The sequence below is a fragment of the Chrysochloris asiatica genome, unplaced genomic scaffold (assembly GCF_000296735.1).
Source record: "Chrysochloris asiatica unplaced genomic scaffold, ChrAsi1.0 scaffold00072, whole genome shotgun sequence".
Classification (NCBI taxonomy): Eukaryota; Metazoa; Chordata; class Mammalia; order Afrosoricida; family Chrysochloridae; genus Chrysochloris; species Chrysochloris asiatica.
This window is the reverse complement of record NW_006408590.1, coordinates 9565999-9585163: the sequence shown is the minus strand read 5'-3', so window position 1 is coordinate 9585163 and position 19165 is coordinate 9565999. Positions and strand designations below refer to the sequence as shown.

General features: G+C 43.7%; 1 protein-coding gene across 1 annotated transcript in view; it reads right to left on the bottom strand.

Moving 5' to 3' along the window:
- KIAA1549L (KIAA1549-like ortholog) overlaps positions 1-18574 on the bottom strand; it is a 136479-nt gene extending 117905 nt beyond the window's left edge. Inside the window, 8 exon segments of the mRNA XM_006864909.1 lie at positions 3794-3927; positions 4933-5152; positions 10220-10335; positions 12517-12773; positions 12775-12829; positions 12832-13131; positions 13561-15097; positions 18539-18574. Of these exon segments, the coding sequence (XP_006864971.1) occupies positions 3794-3927; positions 4933-5152; positions 10220-10335; positions 12517-12773; positions 12775-12829; positions 12832-13131; positions 13561-15097; positions 18539-18574 (2655 nt within the window).
- Positions 18575-19165: the final 591 nt, after the last annotated feature.

Here is a 19165-nt window from a genome sequence, read left to right as displayed (position 1 = left end):
AAAATAGCTTTGACCCTGTATTTCCCACTTTCACCGTAAGTGGGAAATTATTTTTAAATTCTCTAACTCGGAGCCTAAAAGAACCCTAGTGATACTGTGGGCTTAGCATTGGACTGCTAACTTCAAGGTAGTGGTTCAAACCCACCCGCTATCCTGAGGGGAAAAGATGAGGCTGTCAGCTCCCATAAAGATACCCAGTCTTGAGGACCCCATATAGGGTAACTATGGACCGAAGTGACTTGATGGCAGTGAGTTTGGGTTTGCTGCAAAAGACCTCTTTATAGTGCTAAAGAACAAAGATGTTACTGTTGAGGACTTAATCATGGTATTTTCAATAGCCTCATATACATGTAAAGTTGGACAATGAATAAGAACAGAGAAGAATTCATTTGAATTGTTGGGTTGGTAAGGAATATTGAAAGTACCAGGAACTGCCAAAAGTACAAACAAATCTGTTTTAGAAGTACGACCAGAGTGATCTTTAGAAGCCAGGATGGCAAGGCTTAGTCTACGTGTTTTGGCTAAATTATCAGAAGGGACCAGTCCATGGAAAAGGACATCATGCTTGGTAAAGTAGGTGGTGGTGGTTATGTGCCATGGAGTCGGTTCTGATGCATAGCTACCCTGTACATAGTCTCCAAGCCTGTAAATCTTTAGGAGAGCAGAAAGCCTCATCTTTCTCCTGTGGAAGGGCTAGTAGTTTCGAACTGCTGACCTTGAGGTTAGCAGCCCAACTCGTAACCACTACAAGTCATTAAAAAAGAGGAAGACCTCCAATGAGATGGATTGATATGTTGGCTACAACAATGGCATAAATATCGTGGTTGTGAGCATGGCTCAGAGCCAGGTAGTGAGTGTTTCCTTCTGTTGTGTGTAGGGTTGCTTTAAGTTGGAACTGACTTGACGGCTCAGCATCAACAGAACCTACATTCCCATGGTTACTGAAGCTGAACCAACATTTCTGGTCAGCCCTCACTTGTCTCTGGAAGTATCTTTGGAGCGGTTGTTATTGTTAGGTGCCATGGAGTAAGTACCGACTCATAGCAACCTTATGAGAAAAGGCACTTCTTTCTGAACACTTCAAAAGACCTCACCATCTAAAACCTAACCAAGCCCACTGGCACTGAGTCAATTCTGACTCACAGAATGGAACAAGCCAAGAACCTACAGTCTTATCTACTATACAACTCCAATGTCAGGGCAATGTAAGGAGCTCTGGTAGCATAGTGGTTATGAATTGGGCTGTGAATGGCAAGGTCAGCAGTTCAAAACTACCAGCTGTTCTGTGGAAGAAAGAGGAGGCTTTCTGCTCCTGTAAAGATTACAGCCTTGGAAACCCTGTACAGGGTTGCTATGAGTCGGAACTGACTCCACGGCACATAATAACAACAACAACAACATCAGGGCAATGCAGAAATGGAGACCTTGGTGAACCTTCGACAAACCCACGAACTGCCTCCCTTGGAAATTCCATTCCTGGTATGCTATATTTTAGCTTCCAGGATTAACCGTGAAAGCTAAAAAGGTAGCGTAGTACTTATGAATTGGGCTGCGAACCGCAAGGTCAGCAGTTTGAAACTACCAGCTGTTCCACGGGAAAAAGATGAGGCTTTCTGCTCCCGTAAAGATTTATAGCCTCAATCACCATATACAGGGTTGCTATGAGTCGGAACTGACTCCACGGCACACAACAACAACAAAGCTTTTCTTAGACCTATTTTACAAAAAATTACATTTTTATCTCACCAAAGATAGATGCTTATTAATGAAATTCATTCAGCACCTCATTTTTCTAGTTAGTTGTACTTTCTAATATCTCTGTTTAGACTCATGATCTCAAGTTTTTGCAATTAAACCCAGCGGTTCTGAAATTGACATTTAGCATAACTGAATTATCTGAAAAGTCAAGATGATGTAGAAAGTATACAATTTAACTTGAATATGCAGTTTTCCTTTTCTAGATTCATCCAGAGTGTGTCTGGAAGTATCTCATTATGGCTTGATTCATATTAGACTAAGATCTGAAAAATGTGTCACAGACTTAAGATTTATGTAAGGAGTATGACTCAGCTATCTGTGGAGGCATTTTGTCTTCCTGATTGAATCTGTGATCCTCACACATCCCTGAACCTAACTAGAGCTTGGCAGCAGAGCATACCATCTAATTATATGCAGGAAGGCCCATCTTATGGAGTACCTGCTATTCATCAGGCACTGGGAGAGATTTCCAGATAAACAAGCTGCCCTGGTCCTGAGAAGCCTGCCTCTCTTGGTTTGCTGCTATGGGAGGCCTGGGTCATTAGATGAAACTTTGCAAAAAGAAAGTAACAAGCCCTTCTCTGTTAAAGAGCTCAATAGTTGATTTGAAAATTGCATCTTACTAAATTTATTATTTTATTATATCCATTGAAAACATCTCTTGAAATGAATGGACAATTGTATGAATTGTTTTACTAATCCCGTTTCCCTTTTCGCTTTGGCTGATAAGAAGCCCAGAGTCAAACCTGTTGCCTGGATTTATTAACCTTTTAGGTCCTGTGGCACTGTAGGATAAGCATTGGACTGCTAACCAAAAGGTTAGCATTTCAAACCCACTAGCTGCTCCAAGGCAACCCTATTCAGGGTCATTATGAGTCAGAACCAACTCAATAGCATTTAACAACAGCAGCTCTTACATCACACATAAGTGTATGGTAATGATCCCCCTTGGTTGCCTTTCATTGTTTGTTTGTTTTTTTCAGAAACTGGTTTTGTTGTACCTAACTGTCCATTTTACTATATTAAATGCAATTTGTGAGGAACCTTTGCAAAATCAGACCAGGTACCCATATTACAGGCATTACAGATTTATTTGTAACCTTCTGGAGGTTTCTTCACTTCTCCCTCAGTTCCCTCTTCTGAAATATGTCTTGAGTATTATACAGCAACACATTTGTAAAACATTAGCACTGTTCCTAGCATGCACAGAACGGTGTTGTCATTGTTAAGTACCATCTAGTTGGTTCCAACTCATAGTGACCTTGTATACGGTTTCTGAGAAGCAGCTGTTGAGTTTGAACCATCAACTTTGTAGATCAAATGAACCTTTTGGTCCAGTGTTTTATCCTGAAGTGCCACACTTGGACTCCTCACACAGAATAAGCCCTCAATACAAAGAGAGAAAGTATGTATGTGTGTCTAAACTGAAGTGATGGTTCATGTGAGTGTCTGGAATATGTTGTTGTTCAGCGCCATCGAGTCAGTTCCAACTCATAGCTACCCTGTATAAGGTTTCCGAGGGGCATCTGGTGGTTTTGAACTGCTAGCGTTGTGGTTTTCAGTCCAGTGTTGATTCTACAGCACCACCGCAGGAGTCCAAGGTACTAACCAGGCCCAGCCCTGCTTAGCATCCGAGATCAGAGGAGATTGGATGCATTCAGGGTGGTACGGGTGAACCAATGCAAATCATAGAATAGACTAATCTTAGTAAGTAGTTTACACATTTTATCTATCTTTGTTGTTATTAAATGCCATGGAGTGGGTTCCAACTCACAGTGACCCTGTATACATAGTCCATTTCTATTATACCAGTCCAAAGGGGAAAAGACAAGAAACACCATATGGGAAATATATACAAAATCCAGACCCAAGACATTCTCTTCTGTGCTATCAACCCCACTCAGTGTCTATGTCACATACCCTAAGTGCAAAGTTGCATTTACAAAAGGTAGCTTTGAAATGGGGAGTCCAAGTCACTACTCGCCAGCAGAGGTTTAGGACTGGCGTCTGGACTACGCAGCCTGGACTGCCTCACCTGAATTGCCAAGTTGCTTTTGGTATTCAGGACCTTCCTCTCAGCATCCTGGAATGCCTTCTGCAGCCTCTGCTCCATTGTCTGAGCAAACTTGCAGGACTGAATGTTGTCAGATTGACTCACAAACTGCAGCACTAGAATAAGATGCAAAAATGAAAAGCAGCAACCGCAAAGCTCCATGTCTCCATTGCCTGGAATTAACAGTGGTCATGATACAAAACAGCATGATTTTAGATTAGGGATATTAGACAACTAAACACTAGGACCAGACAAAGATTGGTTATAGTTTTGAATGTGGCTCTTAAAATGATTGATAACATACAAGAATTTAAAACACGATTGAATCTGAGACTCCCCTCAATGCAAATGCTTGCAATATGCAGGAATCTATGCAAAGACTGTGAAAAAAAAAAAAAATAACCAAAGGGATGATGCTGTCTAGTTCTTTAGAGGAGGAGAAAAATCAATTGACCTCCATTACTCAGTTGATTGAGTCTTTCAATTTTAGTGGTTTCCCCAGTCTTGTGGTTTACAAACTGCAGATCAGACTCACAAGGGAGCTTAAGAAAAGATTCTAAGGCACTCACCAAATCAGAGATTCTGATTAAGTGACACAAAAATCTATGATTGCTGTAAATCACAGATTTTTATGGACAGTCAACTCTTGTTAGTAATACCAAAAAAAAAAAAAAAAGAACAAAAACAGTATTTGGCATCCACAAATGCTAGTTATATAAATTAAGAATGCAGGCTCCTGTGATGGGACATTTCTGATAAATTCAGGGATGGAAAAGTTTAGGCTGATGTGGAAGGAACTCAGGCATGTGATTAACAGGGACCTTCGAGAAAGATACATAGGAACTTAAAGAGATGATAGACCGTCTGACAATGGAGTTGTTAAACAGGTACCCCCTTCCTGTCTCCCTCATTCCAGAACAGGTAGAAATTCTTTCTTTCTGAGTATACCAGTTGCCATTTTGTCAATTCCAACTCAGGGTAATCCCAAGTGTGTCAGAACAAAACTGCTTCATAGGGTCCTCAGTGTCTGATTTGGGGGGAAGTAGATCACTAAGCCTTTCTTCTAACTGGACCCAAATGTTTACATCACCGCGTGTACACCTTCCTTCTGTGTTACTTGCCTGTTTTTAGCTGGAAGTAGCCTGCAGGCTCAGGATTCCACAGGGAGGCAAGTACTGCCACAGACTGCAAGTTTGGGGTGTGTTGCTTCAGATCCGCAGTAACATTGCTGACACCATAAACACTTAGCATGTCAACAACTACTGCAGGCAGGTACACCAGCCTCCCCTTGGTAGCATAATAACCAACTGTGATGTTGTGCGAATGTTCCAGAATTTCCACCTATGAAATAAATGAACCAACAAAACTCACTGGTTATTGCCACAGTACTTCACACTCTTCTTGGTGTTTCTTAGAATCATCACTGTTACTACTTAGCATGGCTGGGGAATAGGGTGTTCTTAGTCAACACATACTCTAACAATCCTATAAAGCATACATGGATTACCAAGCCTCAAAGTATAACAAAACAACAAAATATCATTTTCATCAAACTTACATGGACTAAAATTAAATCTGTGTTCTTTGATTCCTAAAGTGTTTCAGAATAATCCTGTAAGCACCAATTAGCACTAAAAAGGCAAAGGAAGGAAGTGACAGACAAAACATAATTCTAGAGAGTAGATTTCAGGGGAAAACAGCTTTATGACATTTCTCAGTTTATAAATATGAATAGGCAGAAATGATTGGGTTAAGTGGGGCATCTTCAGAACTGGATCAGGAAGTCATTGTTAGGTGCCATGAAGTCCATCTCAAGTCAAGGCAACATCAAGTGTCAGAGTAGAATTGATGTAGGTAGATTTTGACTGTAGGCAGCCAAAGGCCCCAGCAGCAGATTTTCCTTGCTTGCAATCTCTCCCCTCTAATGAGGAACCTGACCAAAAGCTAAGGATATAGTTAAACATCGGTAAGATGTCTCTGCATAAGGCCAGCTCCTTGACAATGAAGAGCAGGTCTGAGTGCCCTGGTGCCAAGTCCCAGTTACTAAAATTATAACCCACTGGAGCACGAAGCATCAGAGTGCCCACTGAGGCTGGTAACAGTCCACAACAAACCATAATATTTATCATCTCAGCATTGTGATTTGTACCCTTGTTTTTGTCTTGTGACAGGCTCCCCTATTTTTAATGTGTGATAACTTGTCTCTGTTTATCCCTTGAAGTCTTCCTGAAGCCTGATAAAATACACCTAGTTCCCCTTCATAGGGAGATAGTTGGTGGCAAAGATGTGCCTGTCTCCTTGCTTTCTGCAGAAAGCAATAAAGCCAACTCTTTCTGGTAACCAAAACACCTGTCCCATAGTCTTTTTGGTCACCCATTTGTGGGTTTGTCAGGTATTAGAACTGCTCCATAGGGATTCGTAGGCTGTAATCCATAGTGTAGTGGTTACGAATCAGGCTGCTAACCTCAAGGTCAGCAGTTCAAAACTACCAGTGGTTCTGCGGGAGAAAGATGAGGCTTTCTGCTCCCATAAAGATTTACAGCCTCAGAAACCCTGTACTGGGTCTCTATGAGTTGGAACTGATTCCACAGTACTTAACAACAACAACAATCTTTACAGAAAGAGCTTTGGTAGCAGTCAGCTGCTAACTGAAAGGTTGGTGGTTTAAACCCATCAGTCAGTGGGTGAGAGAAAGATGTGGCAGTTGGCTTCAATAAACACTACAGCCATGGGCAGTTCTCCTCTGTTTACCAGTTCACTGAGTCAGAATGGACTGGGTGGTACTAGGTTTTTCAGTCTTTATAGGAGCACATTGCCAAATCTTTCTACCACAGAGTCATTGTTGTTGTTGTTAAGTGCCATTGAGTTGGTTCTGACTCATAGTGACCCTATATAGGGTTCCTGAGGAGTGGCAGGTGGGTTTGAACCACAGACCTTGTGGTTAGCAGTTCAGTACTTATCCTACAGTACCACACCAGGACTCTGGAGTTACTGGGTTGGTTTAAACCATCAGGCTTTTGGTTTTACCAAGCACTTAACCATCGCACCAAGCCTCAGCTGAGAAAGGAGTTGCCTTGACCTGCACGTTGCTTCAAGACCAAGATAGGGACAAGCTATAGAGAGTTTCTCTTACAGCAGTGTCCAAAGGGACATTGATGATCTGAGCTCTCTTCTGTCCCAACTGGAAGATTGTGAGGCTTTGGGTTTTATTTTTATCTTATTCTGCTTTCTTTGTATTTTATATGAACAATTCAGGGTGTTTTTGACGCCTGCTTTTCCCCACTTATGCCTGCATCTCCATACATAGTGGCTTGTGTATTTTCCAGAGAAGTCAAGACAATGATTCAGTGACAGGACGGAGACCTCTGGTTTATCCACACTGTGTGTCCCTCATCAGCTGGTTTCCAAAAGATAGTGTCTGAGATGATTTTAGGTGGAACAACAGAGATTTCTGGACAGAACATGGAAACAACACTAAACAACACTAAATCACCCAGTGAGATAGTCACTCCCTTCTCAATCATTCTAGTCACCTCAAGAAGCAAGTCTCAGTTTGGCCTTATTTTCCCTTTACCATCTCCACACCAGTTGCCCTTGAGTCTACTCTGACTCAGGGGGACCACATGTGTGTCAGAGTAGAACTGTGAGCCATAAGATTTTCTTTCTTTTTTTAAAAACTTTTAATTGTGATTGAGAGAAAGCTTACAGAGCAAATTAGTCTTCCAGTCAACAATTCATACTCATTTTGTTTTGTGACATTGACTGTAATCCCCACAATGGAACATCACTTATTCCACATTCTCCCTATGTTTCCTATTTCCTCTGTCCTTCTTTCCTAATCCTCCCTCCCTTCTGAGCTTTCTCCCTGGGCAAATGTTCATATGGTCGATAGCTGTAAAGAGTGCATTCCCATCTAGTGCTATGGTTCATTTTATAGGCCTGTCTGTTGCTTGGCTGAAAGTTAATCCCCAGGGGAGGGTGAGTTCAGTTTCAGGCTTAAAGGGTGACTAAGGACCATAGTGTTGGGGGTTCTATTAGTTTCTATGAGACCAGCTGTTGTTGTTAAGTGTCACTAAGTCAGTTCTGTCTCATAGCAACCCTGTATAGGGCTTCCAAGGAGCAGCTGGTGGGTTTGAACTGCTGACCTGGTGGTCTGCAGTTCAGTCTTCCGCCTACAATACCACACCAGAAATCCGTGAGATCAGTAATCCATAGCATTTTTTTTTTTTTTTTTTAACGTTCTAGTGTGAATTTAGAGTCCCTATGAGTCGGAACCGACTCCATGGCACGTCACTACCACCACCACCATTGTGAATTGAGTGAAGGTTAACAAAAAAGAAAGCTTCGCTTTCAACCAATCGTATGTTTTGTTTCATCTACATGATTCCCATTCCTTCCCTGCAGCAGGAATCCTGTTTCCTCCCTGTGACTTTCCTTTTAATCCATAAGATTTTCAATGACTGATTTTTCAAAGTAGATTTCTCAAGGTCTTTGATAGACTAAACCTCTAACTTTTCAGTTAGCAGCTAAGTGCATTAACCATTTGAACCTCCCAGGGACTCCTTGATACCTCTTTGCTGTTGTTGTTAAATACCATCAAGTCGGTTCTGACCCATAAAGACCCTGTATACGGTTTCTGAGGAGCTGATGATGGATTTGAACCACTGACCTCCTGGTTAGCAGTCCAGTGCTTATCCTACAGCATAACACCAGGCTTACCTTTATAGCCATTGTTAATTCTTAAAAATAAATAAACAAGCAAAAACAAAAAATGAGGTCAACAGGTTTGTTTTATTTCCATTATTCTCATTTTTACGATTTTTATGATTACCTTTTATTTGTGGCAAATGACCGTGGTTTCCATTTATGGAAGTAATATCAAATGTCCTTTCAAAAGAAATGTAGTTAACTTTTAAAAAGGGATCCAATGAAAAAATATGACTACCTAGGATTTGTCACAGTAGTCTGTGATGGCTTGCAGAAAAGCCAGAAACTGTGAGCATCATTTTTCAACCACTAAAGTTTCATGAAAATGGTATCAGGCAACCAAAGATTCACATTTTCAACTTTCAAATATAATTTCCAGTGCAGAAACCACAGGGACCTTTCACAAGGTTCATTGCTCCTTTTTCCATTATTATATAAGAGACTGACAATGACCCATAAAGTGTGTACCAAGTCTCACATCCAGCCCTGGGCCTGGGGGGCAGGGGACCACAAGGCTACATGCAGCTGTAGACCCGAGCATCCGAAGAGGAAGCCACAGTAATAATTTTAAGTGGTGCAAAAGGAGCCCACTGACTGCCAACTGCACTTACTGCTTTAACATTTGGAATCAAACCAACAGAGTGCAAAGCATGGCTTCCATCACTTGGATATGTCAACAAAAATCAGCCAGCAGTTGCTAAACAATGCTTGGCGTTAAAGTGTGTGTGTGGGGGTGGGGGGTGGGGGGGGTAACAAAACAAAACAAGAAAAACTGTTTACTTCCCTGTCTGCCTCTGGCAATTTAAGCAAAGGCTGACTGGATGTATAAGTCACAATAATTTTTAAATGTCAATTTGCAATGATGAAGATAAAGGGGAAAACAAAACAAAACAATGAAATGGTTTCTGGAGAATGACACTCACAACAGTACATTCTTTCCTTGAGCAACAGGATGGTGATGTTGTTGTTGTGAAGTGCCATTGAGTAGTTCCAACACATAGCGACCCTGTATAGGGTCTTTGAGGAACAACGGGTGAACTAGAACCACTGATCTTTTGGTTCAAACTGACCTTGCAGTCCAGTGCATTAATCCACAGCACCACACCAGGACTTAAAATAACATAAAATAAAATTAAAGAAAAATATAAAACTGGTTTTTGTCAGTGCTGACTCATGACCCTCCTGTGTTGCAGAGTGGCATAGAACTGCATGCATGAGGATTCTCAAGGGTTGTGGAAACCTATCACCAGGTCTTTCTTCCAGGGTACCTCTGGATGGCTTTGAATTACCAGCCTTGCAGTTAGCAGTCAAGTGCTTAGCCATCTGTGCCACCTACCCAGGCTTTCTGGTGTGGTGCTATGGGTTAATGCACCAGACTGCAAAGCCGTTTGAACTGCAAGGTTGGTAGTTTAAGCGCATCAGCTGCTCCTCGGAAACCCCATATGAGGTCACTATGGGTTGGAATTCACTCAACAGCACTTAACAACAACAACAACTCAGGCTTAAAAAGAATAATCTAGACAGAAGACAAGTAGCCTCAATTTTCTGACTCGAAATTTGACCCTTGTCTCTAGCCACCCTGCATTAGCTGTTTGCCAAAGGAAAAGAGTTCATTCTTCTGGCAAGTGTAGCTATACCACCTAGGAAGGAAAAAATCATCAAAACACACTCTGGACCAAAGAGGAGAAGCAAGGTGCTTACGTGAGCAGAGACGTCACTCTGGTGGAAGGCTTTCCGCAATGCCTGTGTGAGCCCTTTGGCCACACTGAGCTTCAAAAATTCACTGCTTTGCACTCTCCTTTGGCTCAGAAAGAGAACTGCAGGACAAAGCAGAAGCATGGCAGTCAGGGTGAGGTAGTGCACATCGTCATTAAAGAGCCCTCTTCTCTTCTTTAACCACCACCTTCAGCCAGTTCTTAGCAAAGACGGTGAGCACAGGTCCAACTGATGACAAGTGGGATCCATTCCTGTGAAGTCAATTCCTAGTTGTTGCGGCCTTACAGGACACAGCAGAACTCCCCCATAAGATTTCCAAGACTATAGTCCTGGGGGTGCTGTGGGATAAAACACTGAATTTCAAGGTCAGTTTGAACCACAGGGTCAGCGGGTCAAGCTCACCAGCTGCTCCTTGAAAACCCTATACAGGGTTGCAATGAGCTGGAGCCTATTCGATGGTACTTTACAACAACACCTTTACGGAAGCAGACTACTACTGGGTCCTCCCAAGGAGCAGCTGGTGGGTTTGAACTGCTGACCTTCTGGCTAGCAGCCTATTGCCTAACAGTGTCACCAGGGTTCCTTGGAAGTGGGATGGGGCCCCACTAATGTCCTAAGGATGGAGGCCCCAGCCATTGCATGGCTCTACAGGAGAAAGCAGGCCTAGCAGACAGGTGCATTCCCCAGCTCACAAACGGGGATGGAGATGAGGCATTTGGGATTGAATGTACAGGTACAATGGTAAAGGAAGCCAAGGATGCTGTGAGAGGTCCTGGGAGGAGCATCCGGCCCTGACTTGGGAAGGGTTCCTGGGGAAAGATATGCTTCCGCGGAATCCAGAGGGTCACTGGTGTGAGCGAGGCCAAGGGGCCGAGGGAACACCAGACACAATGGCGAGGAGAGACAGGTGAAATCATTTCGTATAGACATTTCAGCTTTGTTCCAAGGACACTGGGGAATAAAGGGTCTTAAGTAAATGGTGCATTTTAGATGGGCTTCCCGACTATAGAGCAAAGAACAGATTGGACAGAAGGGACATCTGAATGCAGAGAGAAAAAATTGGCAGTCATAAAAATGTAGATGAGTGACGATGGCTGTCTGAACTCAGAAAGTGACAGCAGGTACAGAGAAGGGACATTTAGGAGGCAGAATTGAAAGGACCCAGTGAATGAATGGATGTGGTTGGGGTGCAGAAATGTGGTGAAGGAGAGAAAATGGAGCATGTTTGAGACTTCTGCATCTGAGTGGCAGGAGCCACCTGTCACTCAGAGGAGGAGCTACAAGGGGGGAGGGGAGTGACAACCAGATGGTCTAATCTTGGGAAACAGAGATACTGTATTTTGTGCTCTGCCTAGTTTCACAAGTTCTCCTTTTAGAATAGGACGTGTCTCAAGATATCATTTTGTTTAATTCTTTGTAGGGCAAGGAAGAAGGCGGGATGTCAGCATTCAGCATTAGCATGCTCTTCCGAATAATTCATCGAATGCTTTTTATAGCAAACACTACCACATTATTAAAGACACCCCGTGCATTCTAGGCCTGCTTTGCTTCAACTGGGGGTGGGTAGGGACTAAAAACATAGCATCCCAAAACACTGCAGTTCAAATGCTACCCATCCAATTTTTTTCAAGAAGAAAATTTCTTTTTAACATTGAAAGAAATACCAGGCTCCTACATACTGTGCCATCATAGCTGTGGCGGGGAAAATACATGACAAAAAGCCATTTCTGGATTCTGGAGGGTTGCAATCCAATCACATCATTTACTAATGATACCATTCATTCACATGAGACATTATGTATTCATCCTATAGGGAAAACTTGGTGCATATTTGCACTTCCAAACCCATGGGAAGAACCGTGGATCTCCAAGGGGCACTGATCCCAAGACTGAGACCACAAATCTAGTATCCATGGCATGCAATGCTCCTCCTCTTCTCGGCTGATGAAAACATGGCATCCAGGATGCGAGAAAGAAATAATTCGCCACCCTTCATAGGACTGGCTTCTTTGGCTGGGTAAATCTTGGTTGTGGGAGAATGCTCTGTGCATTGTAGGATGCTTAGTGGCATCCCTGGCTACTACCCACTAGCTGCCACCAGTAGCTCTCACCCAAGGTGTGACTACCACAAAGGCCTCCAGAAATGGATGTAGGTTGTGAAATCACCCTGGGTTGAGAACTCCTGATTACAAGGAAAGATAACAATTGGGTTACCTCTGCAGCCAGAGCGTGCTGGCTGCTTTCAAGTCAAATCAGAGGGACAGGAGACAGTAGATGCTTACCTGTCTTCACCAGCACCTTACTGGACATCTGACACTCCAAGTTGGACACCATTTTGCCAGTCGTGACCACTTCAGTGGACACAGCGGGAAGAGCAGCATCTGTGTTCTCTGCTGGCAAAGGCGGAAACCGGGTGGCCTTCGCTGAAGCGGTGATGGATGTTAACGCTGCAGTGATTGTCAGTGGGCGTGGGGTGTAGGCTTTGGGTATCTCTGAGTTGGTGGGGTTTGGAAGGTCCGTGTGCATGGCTTGTGGTTTCCTGGGGAGGTGTGTTGTGGACAATAGGCCAAAAGCAGTGACCGTGTGTCCTTGCATGGCTGTATGTGTGCTCATGGTGTGTGCTGTCCTTGCAAACATGTAGGTGGGTGTGAACGGGAAAGCTGGATGGATAGCTCCCGGTGTCACCTTTGGGCCAGGTGCTGCCTTGCTTGTGACATTTTTTGCTAGAGTGGTGGTCAAACTGCTCTTGGCTAATCCCGCAGCCACGGCTGAAGGGCTGCTTCCGGTGCCCTTAGCGACCAGGGCTGCAGACAGAGCTGGTGGACTCGATTTCCTCAGAAACACTGTGGCTGCTGACGCTGCTGTTGGTTCTGCGTTGGACAATACGGAGGAGTCCACTGAAATGAGAGATCAAGCAAAGTTTGTTACTGTTGTGAACTCACATCACTTGTTCTGGTGATGAATAGGATGCAACTTATGGGCTTGCTAGGGTGAAAAGTCTCTGAACATTGACCTTGCAGTGGGAAGAAGTTAGGCAAAACTGCTTTAGGTTCATTAGGTTGATTAACCATATCGAGAATGCCATTTATAACAAAGCTGTGTTTGGCCATAAAGATACTTAAATTCTGAATACTTTCTAAAAATCAAGTAGGCAGAGGACCAATGGCATGGCTAGTTGGGCATTAACTCACTGCTGAAAGGGTGGATGTGCTCCTTCAGAAGAAAGCTAGTTATTTGTGTTGAGCTTGAAGATGCTTTGGCCATGGAAGTAGTCATACCTGTTGGTTGGGTACCAGGAAACAAACTACCTGCATTAGTGGCTGCACCTGTCCATTTCTTGGGGTGTTGTGAAGCCAGCTGCACTTTGGAGGGTGTCCTGAATAAGGCACTGGATGATACAGGAGGAGACTGAGCAGTAGAGTGATATCTCAGGATACTCCAGAGTGGCGTGGAAGCATTTATCCCAGATGATGGATAAGGGTCGCTGGAAATTTGGGATCTTGTAGCTATTCCGTCTGAAAGCATTTCCTGCAAACCAGCTGGAGCAGTTAGACTTGGCAAAGTTGGCAAAAGAGGATGTGTTGGATGAACAGGCAGCTGTAAATGGGGATGAGACCCAGAATGTTGACTCATGGATGGGTAATCTTCAACCTCAGCTGTTTGGAAGTCTCTAGTATGGCTGCTATTGCTTGTGGGCCCCAAATCTCTATCATTGCCAATCCTGGTAACATTTGGCTGTTGTATGGGCTGGTTTATGCTTGTGCCAAGGAATGGCTCCTGGACACTGAAGCCTTTTGTAGTCTCTGAGTACCCAGCAGTAGCCTTGAAAGCCTGAGTGCTTATTGCACCGGCAGCTGACATTAAGCCTCTGGTAGCAGTGGCTGAAGATGAATGAGTTTTCCATCTTGTGGAATTAGTTGTGTGTCCATTTAAATCATAATTTGCTTGCTGCAGCAAGTCAGATATTGGTGGCTCTGTTTCTGCCAAAAAAGAACTCCAGAAAACATCTGCGATTGCTGGCTTTTTCATGTGTCCCGTTGTTGAAGACTCATAAACATCGGTGGAAGAGGAAAATGCTGTCACCTGCTTGGAAGTTGAAGCTGGGAACCCAGAAGTGTCTCCAGCAGCTGCGTAAGTCTCTGCCTTGGTACTGGAAACACTAGCAGATGGGGAACTAGTCCGGCTGGTTTGGATGGATGGGATAGATGGTAGAGGTAATTCTAAAGGGGTGAGATTTGTCCTCAGTGTTGTAATGACAGTAGATGAAATCGGATCAGTGCTAAAATCAGAAGTGAATCTGTTTACAGTGCGAAGACTTGAAATCTCTTTACTTGGAAGGGCCCAGACAGGAACCGTCATATTTGCCTTTTCATTTTCCTTTAAAACAGATGTCACACTACCCTCTGTCTGCAAGGGAAATGTCCAAGTCCTGGAAAGATGATTGGGAGCATTGCTGGAGAGGAGGAAGTCTGTAGTTGCAGTGGGCGGAGACCCACCATTGCCCTCTTCTAGATGAGTTGGCGATTTTGGCACGCTGGATGGAGAGGCATGATTTTGTGCTGGCTGGTGGAAAGTGAAGATGGAGGGAGGGTCTGCTGTGCTGTTCGATGGAGATGCAGGAGCAGAAGGGATGGTTTTCCCATGACTTGTGGTGGTAGAAGGCAGAAGTGGTACCAAAGAGGAAGAGGTGTGTTCAGTTGGAAGGGCAGCCTCTCCGAAATGCTCTGGAGCTGCTGACAAATGCGGCGGGTGAGCAGAGTCATTCACAGGGGTAGGGGCAAACTTTCTGCTGGTCTTTTCTACTGTCACTGAGTCTGTGGTCTGGAAAAGTGAAGGCTCAGCCTCAGGGGCCACTGCTGCGCTCTTAAAAGTCGGCAAAAACACCCCATTATGCACTCTTTTAGCCACTTCAGCTTTGACTGGCTGTGTGGATGCAGGACTTGAAGCTACTTCCAACTTTGACAATGAAGGGGTCCCAACTGGAAGCCAAAGAAAACTTCCAGGTGCTAGGGGAGGGGAAGACAGATGGGTCAGTTCTGCCATGGGGCTCCAAAACCCAGGTGTGGGTGAGCCTGCTGAGCGGGGACTCTCTGTTGGGAAGGGCTCAATATATTGCTTTGCTGAGGATCTGGAATTACCTAGATGAGGGATACCTATTAAATTCTGAGTATTTGGGGGTGGAGTAGATTTTGTTGCATCAGCAAACGGGCTTAGGGAGTTAGCTACACTCTGACTTGAGATGGAGTCAGCTGGAGCGGTCTGAGGGAATAACCATATTTTGGTGGATTGCTCTGCTGTCTTGGAAAAGTTGATGGAATGGGATGAGTCAGGAGCTAATGAAGACGATGAAGGTGAGGGGAAATGTGGGAGAATGCCTGGCCGTGCAATGGAGGAAACGCCTACTGGCACTGGCTGAGATGGGAGGACAGTATTCAAAGATGTCACCAATGGGGCTATGGGCAATGGGAAGAGCATGCTGGTGTAAGGCAAACCTGACTCATCAGCTGCTTCTTTTTCCCCTTGAGGTCTTGGTTGGACCAGGGACTTGATGGAATCCTTGGAAGGTGCAAGGGAGGCACTATGTCCACTTCCTTGGTACAGGGAAGAAGAGAGATCCATGGGAGCCCTAGTTCTGCGGTGTGTCTTAGGCAGAGGTGTTCGGGCTAACTGGAGCAGGCTTGTGTTGTCAGGGGACGGTCCCAGTGCATCCTTGGTCCTGACCACAGCTGAGGAAGACTTGACTTCTGAGAAAGGCCATGTTGGTGAAATTGGTAGCAATGTCTGGTGGGGAAATGACTCTGGGGTTGGGGTGACATTGATCTGTAGATTGTCCGTGCCTGTGAAAGAAAATATCAGGCCATCATGTACTGCATGGTCACGTGACTGCTATGGTCAGGGGCTGGAGATGAAGAGTGGACAAGACAGGCACTGCCTGGACCTCACAGAACTTCTCAGTAACCAAATTCAAACAGTGAATTCAGCAACTGTAAGTCTGAAAAGTGCTACAGCTAACTTACGGGTAGGGTTGGTGAGAAAGTACCTTTGATGAAGTGATACTTAAAGGTCTGGAAGAGACTCATCTAATTCAATGTTCTTTTCTGTACCACCTACAAGGCTTGGATTGTGAAAATCAACCTAGAAAATCAAATACAAATGTGGATCCCTCATCCAAAAGCCCCAAAAGAAAACTGTATCTGAGCATGAAGCCTGCTTTATGACCCTAAGGTATTTTAAGTAGAATCTCTGAAGTGGCTTATGTTTGGAAAGTCTACACCAGTGAGATATATTTGTCTATGTGGATTTAGAAAGATTCCTGATGCTGTTGTCTGTTATGTCAAATAGGAAAGGGAGTTTCTTTCCAATTAGGTCCTTGAAGAAAAGCTATTCACAACCAACCTTTGAAAAGGGACACCTCCCACCAGGTCTGGTGTCACTACAAGCACCTGTCAGCTCTGATGTGTGAAAACACAGGCAGAAAGGCAAGGAAACATGCAGGGCACAAACTAATGACTTCTATAGCAAAGGAAACCAGGAAAGCTGGGGGTTTCACACCCTTGGGAAGAGAAAGGACAGGTCTTTGTTTAATGATTCTCTGGTTCTCTTCTCCATGTTTCTGATGACCCCAGAAGTAGTTAAATGCTCTTACATAATTTTTTACTCTTAAAAAGTTTTTAATTTATTTTGCTGTTGTTGTTAAAAATATGTACAGCAAAACATATACCAATTCAATGACATCGATTATATACTTCCAGTTTTGCAGCCATTTCCTTCTCCTTTTCCGAGTCGTTCCTTACCTGTTAACATAAACGTACTACCCCGTAAGTTTCCTAGCTGATCTTCTGAGTTGCTGTTGCCAATTTGTTCCTATATAGATAGTTCCTAAAAGAGCACAACACTCAAGGCAGAGATTTTTTACTCGCTAAGTCAAATTATCATTTGGTTTTAAGAAGATTTTCAGGGGATATTACTGGTTTAAGGTTTAAAGATATTTGAAAGCAATAGTTTCATCTAGCCTTCAGGGCTCAGAAAGTCTAGAGTTAATGATAATTTTTAATTCTGTTCTGCATTTTCTCCCTTTTGATCAGCATTTGTCTATAAAATCCTTGACCCAAATGTTCAGTAATAGTATTCAGGTATGTCTTAGTTATGAAGTGCTACTATAATACAAATACCACAAGTGGATGACTTTACCAAACAGAAATTTACTCTCTCAGTTTAGGAGGCTAGAAGTCCGAATTCAGAGTGCCAGTTCTAGGAGAAAGCTTTCCCTTTGTGTTCGTTTTAGAGAAAGGTCCTTGCCTCCTTTTAGTATCTGTAGGCCCATGGTTCCTTGGAGATCTCCATTTGTCTTGGCATCAATCTATCCCTGAGACTAGGGGCTTCATAATACAGAGACTGCAGGTCCAAGGACACATACCACTCTTGGCTCATCTTTCTTGGTGGCAGTAGTTTCCTTGTTCTCTGCTTACTTCTCTCTCCTTTTATTTTTGTATCTTTGTAAAATAAACGACATTGCAGCCTACACCCTGGAAAACTCCCTTACACCTGATCAGGGTTTTGATGTGACAAGGGTATTGCTTGCTGCTGCTGTTGTATGCTGTCGAGTTAGTTCTGACTCATAGTGACCCTGTGTAGGGTTTCCAAGAGCAGCTGGTGGGTTGGAACTACAGACCTTGCAGTTACTAGCCCAGGGCTTATCCTACAGTATCATACCAGAGTATTGCAGCCCACCCTTAGTCCTCTTATTGGTTTACTGCATCAGATCACATCATAGGAATTATCACAGAATTACATCAAAATGCCACCGTAAAACCACTGGTAATAATGACCCAGTCAAATTGACACATATTTGGGGGGATACAATTAAATCCATGACAAGGCACCATCCAGTTCTTCTGTTCTCATGGCAAAGGGCGTAGTTGTCATGGAGGCAATAAGCCACACATTCCATGGTGGTGGTTATATACTGTGGAGTCGGTTCCAACTCATAGCAACTCTGTTTAGGATTTCAGAGGATATAAATCTTTACAAGAGCAGAAAGCCTTATCATTCTCCCATGAAACAACTAGTGGATTTGAACTGCTGACCTCATAAACCACCATAATCTATGAGTCGGACCTGAGTCAACAGCACTTAACAGCAACAACAAAGAGAAATGAAGTCCTGTCACATGCTATAACATAGATGAACCTTGAGGATAGGATGCTGACTAAAATAAATCAGTCACAAAAGGACAAATATTGTGTGATCCCACTTGTCTGAAGTGTCTAAATTGACAAATGTATAGAGATCAAAGGTGATTACCAGAGGCGGGATGCAGACGTTGAAAAGAGGTACCATTGCTTACGAGGTACTGAACTTCCATGCATGGTAATGGTATCATTTGGAAAGAGGGTGGTGAGGAACACACCACATGATGAATATAAACAGTGCCACTGAATTGTTGTTAAGTGTTGTCCAATCCATTCCAATTCACAGCTACCCTGAATAGGATCGCCAGGGCTTTAAAATCTTCATGGGAGCAGAAAACCTCATCTTTCTCCCGTGGAGTGGTTGGTGGGCTCGAACCACAGACCTTGGAGTTCACAGTCCAGTGCTTCCCATATGGAGCCACTGAATTTCACATGCAAAAAATTGTTGAATTGGCAAATGTTTTGTTATATACATATATTTTTTATCACCATTGAAAAGAAAACTATCTTGCTAGCAAACTGTCTCTAGAGGCTCTCCTCACTGGCTTGATGAAGTAAGTGAGCACGCTGTATAAACCCATGTGGCAAGGAACTGCAGGCAGGCCTCTAGAACTGCAAGTGGCTTTCCAGCCAGCACTCAGCAAGAAGCCAAGGCTCTCAGTTTTACAACTGAAAGAAAAATGAATTCCTCCAACAACCTGCATGGGCTTAGACATGGGCTTTCCCCCAAATCAGCCTG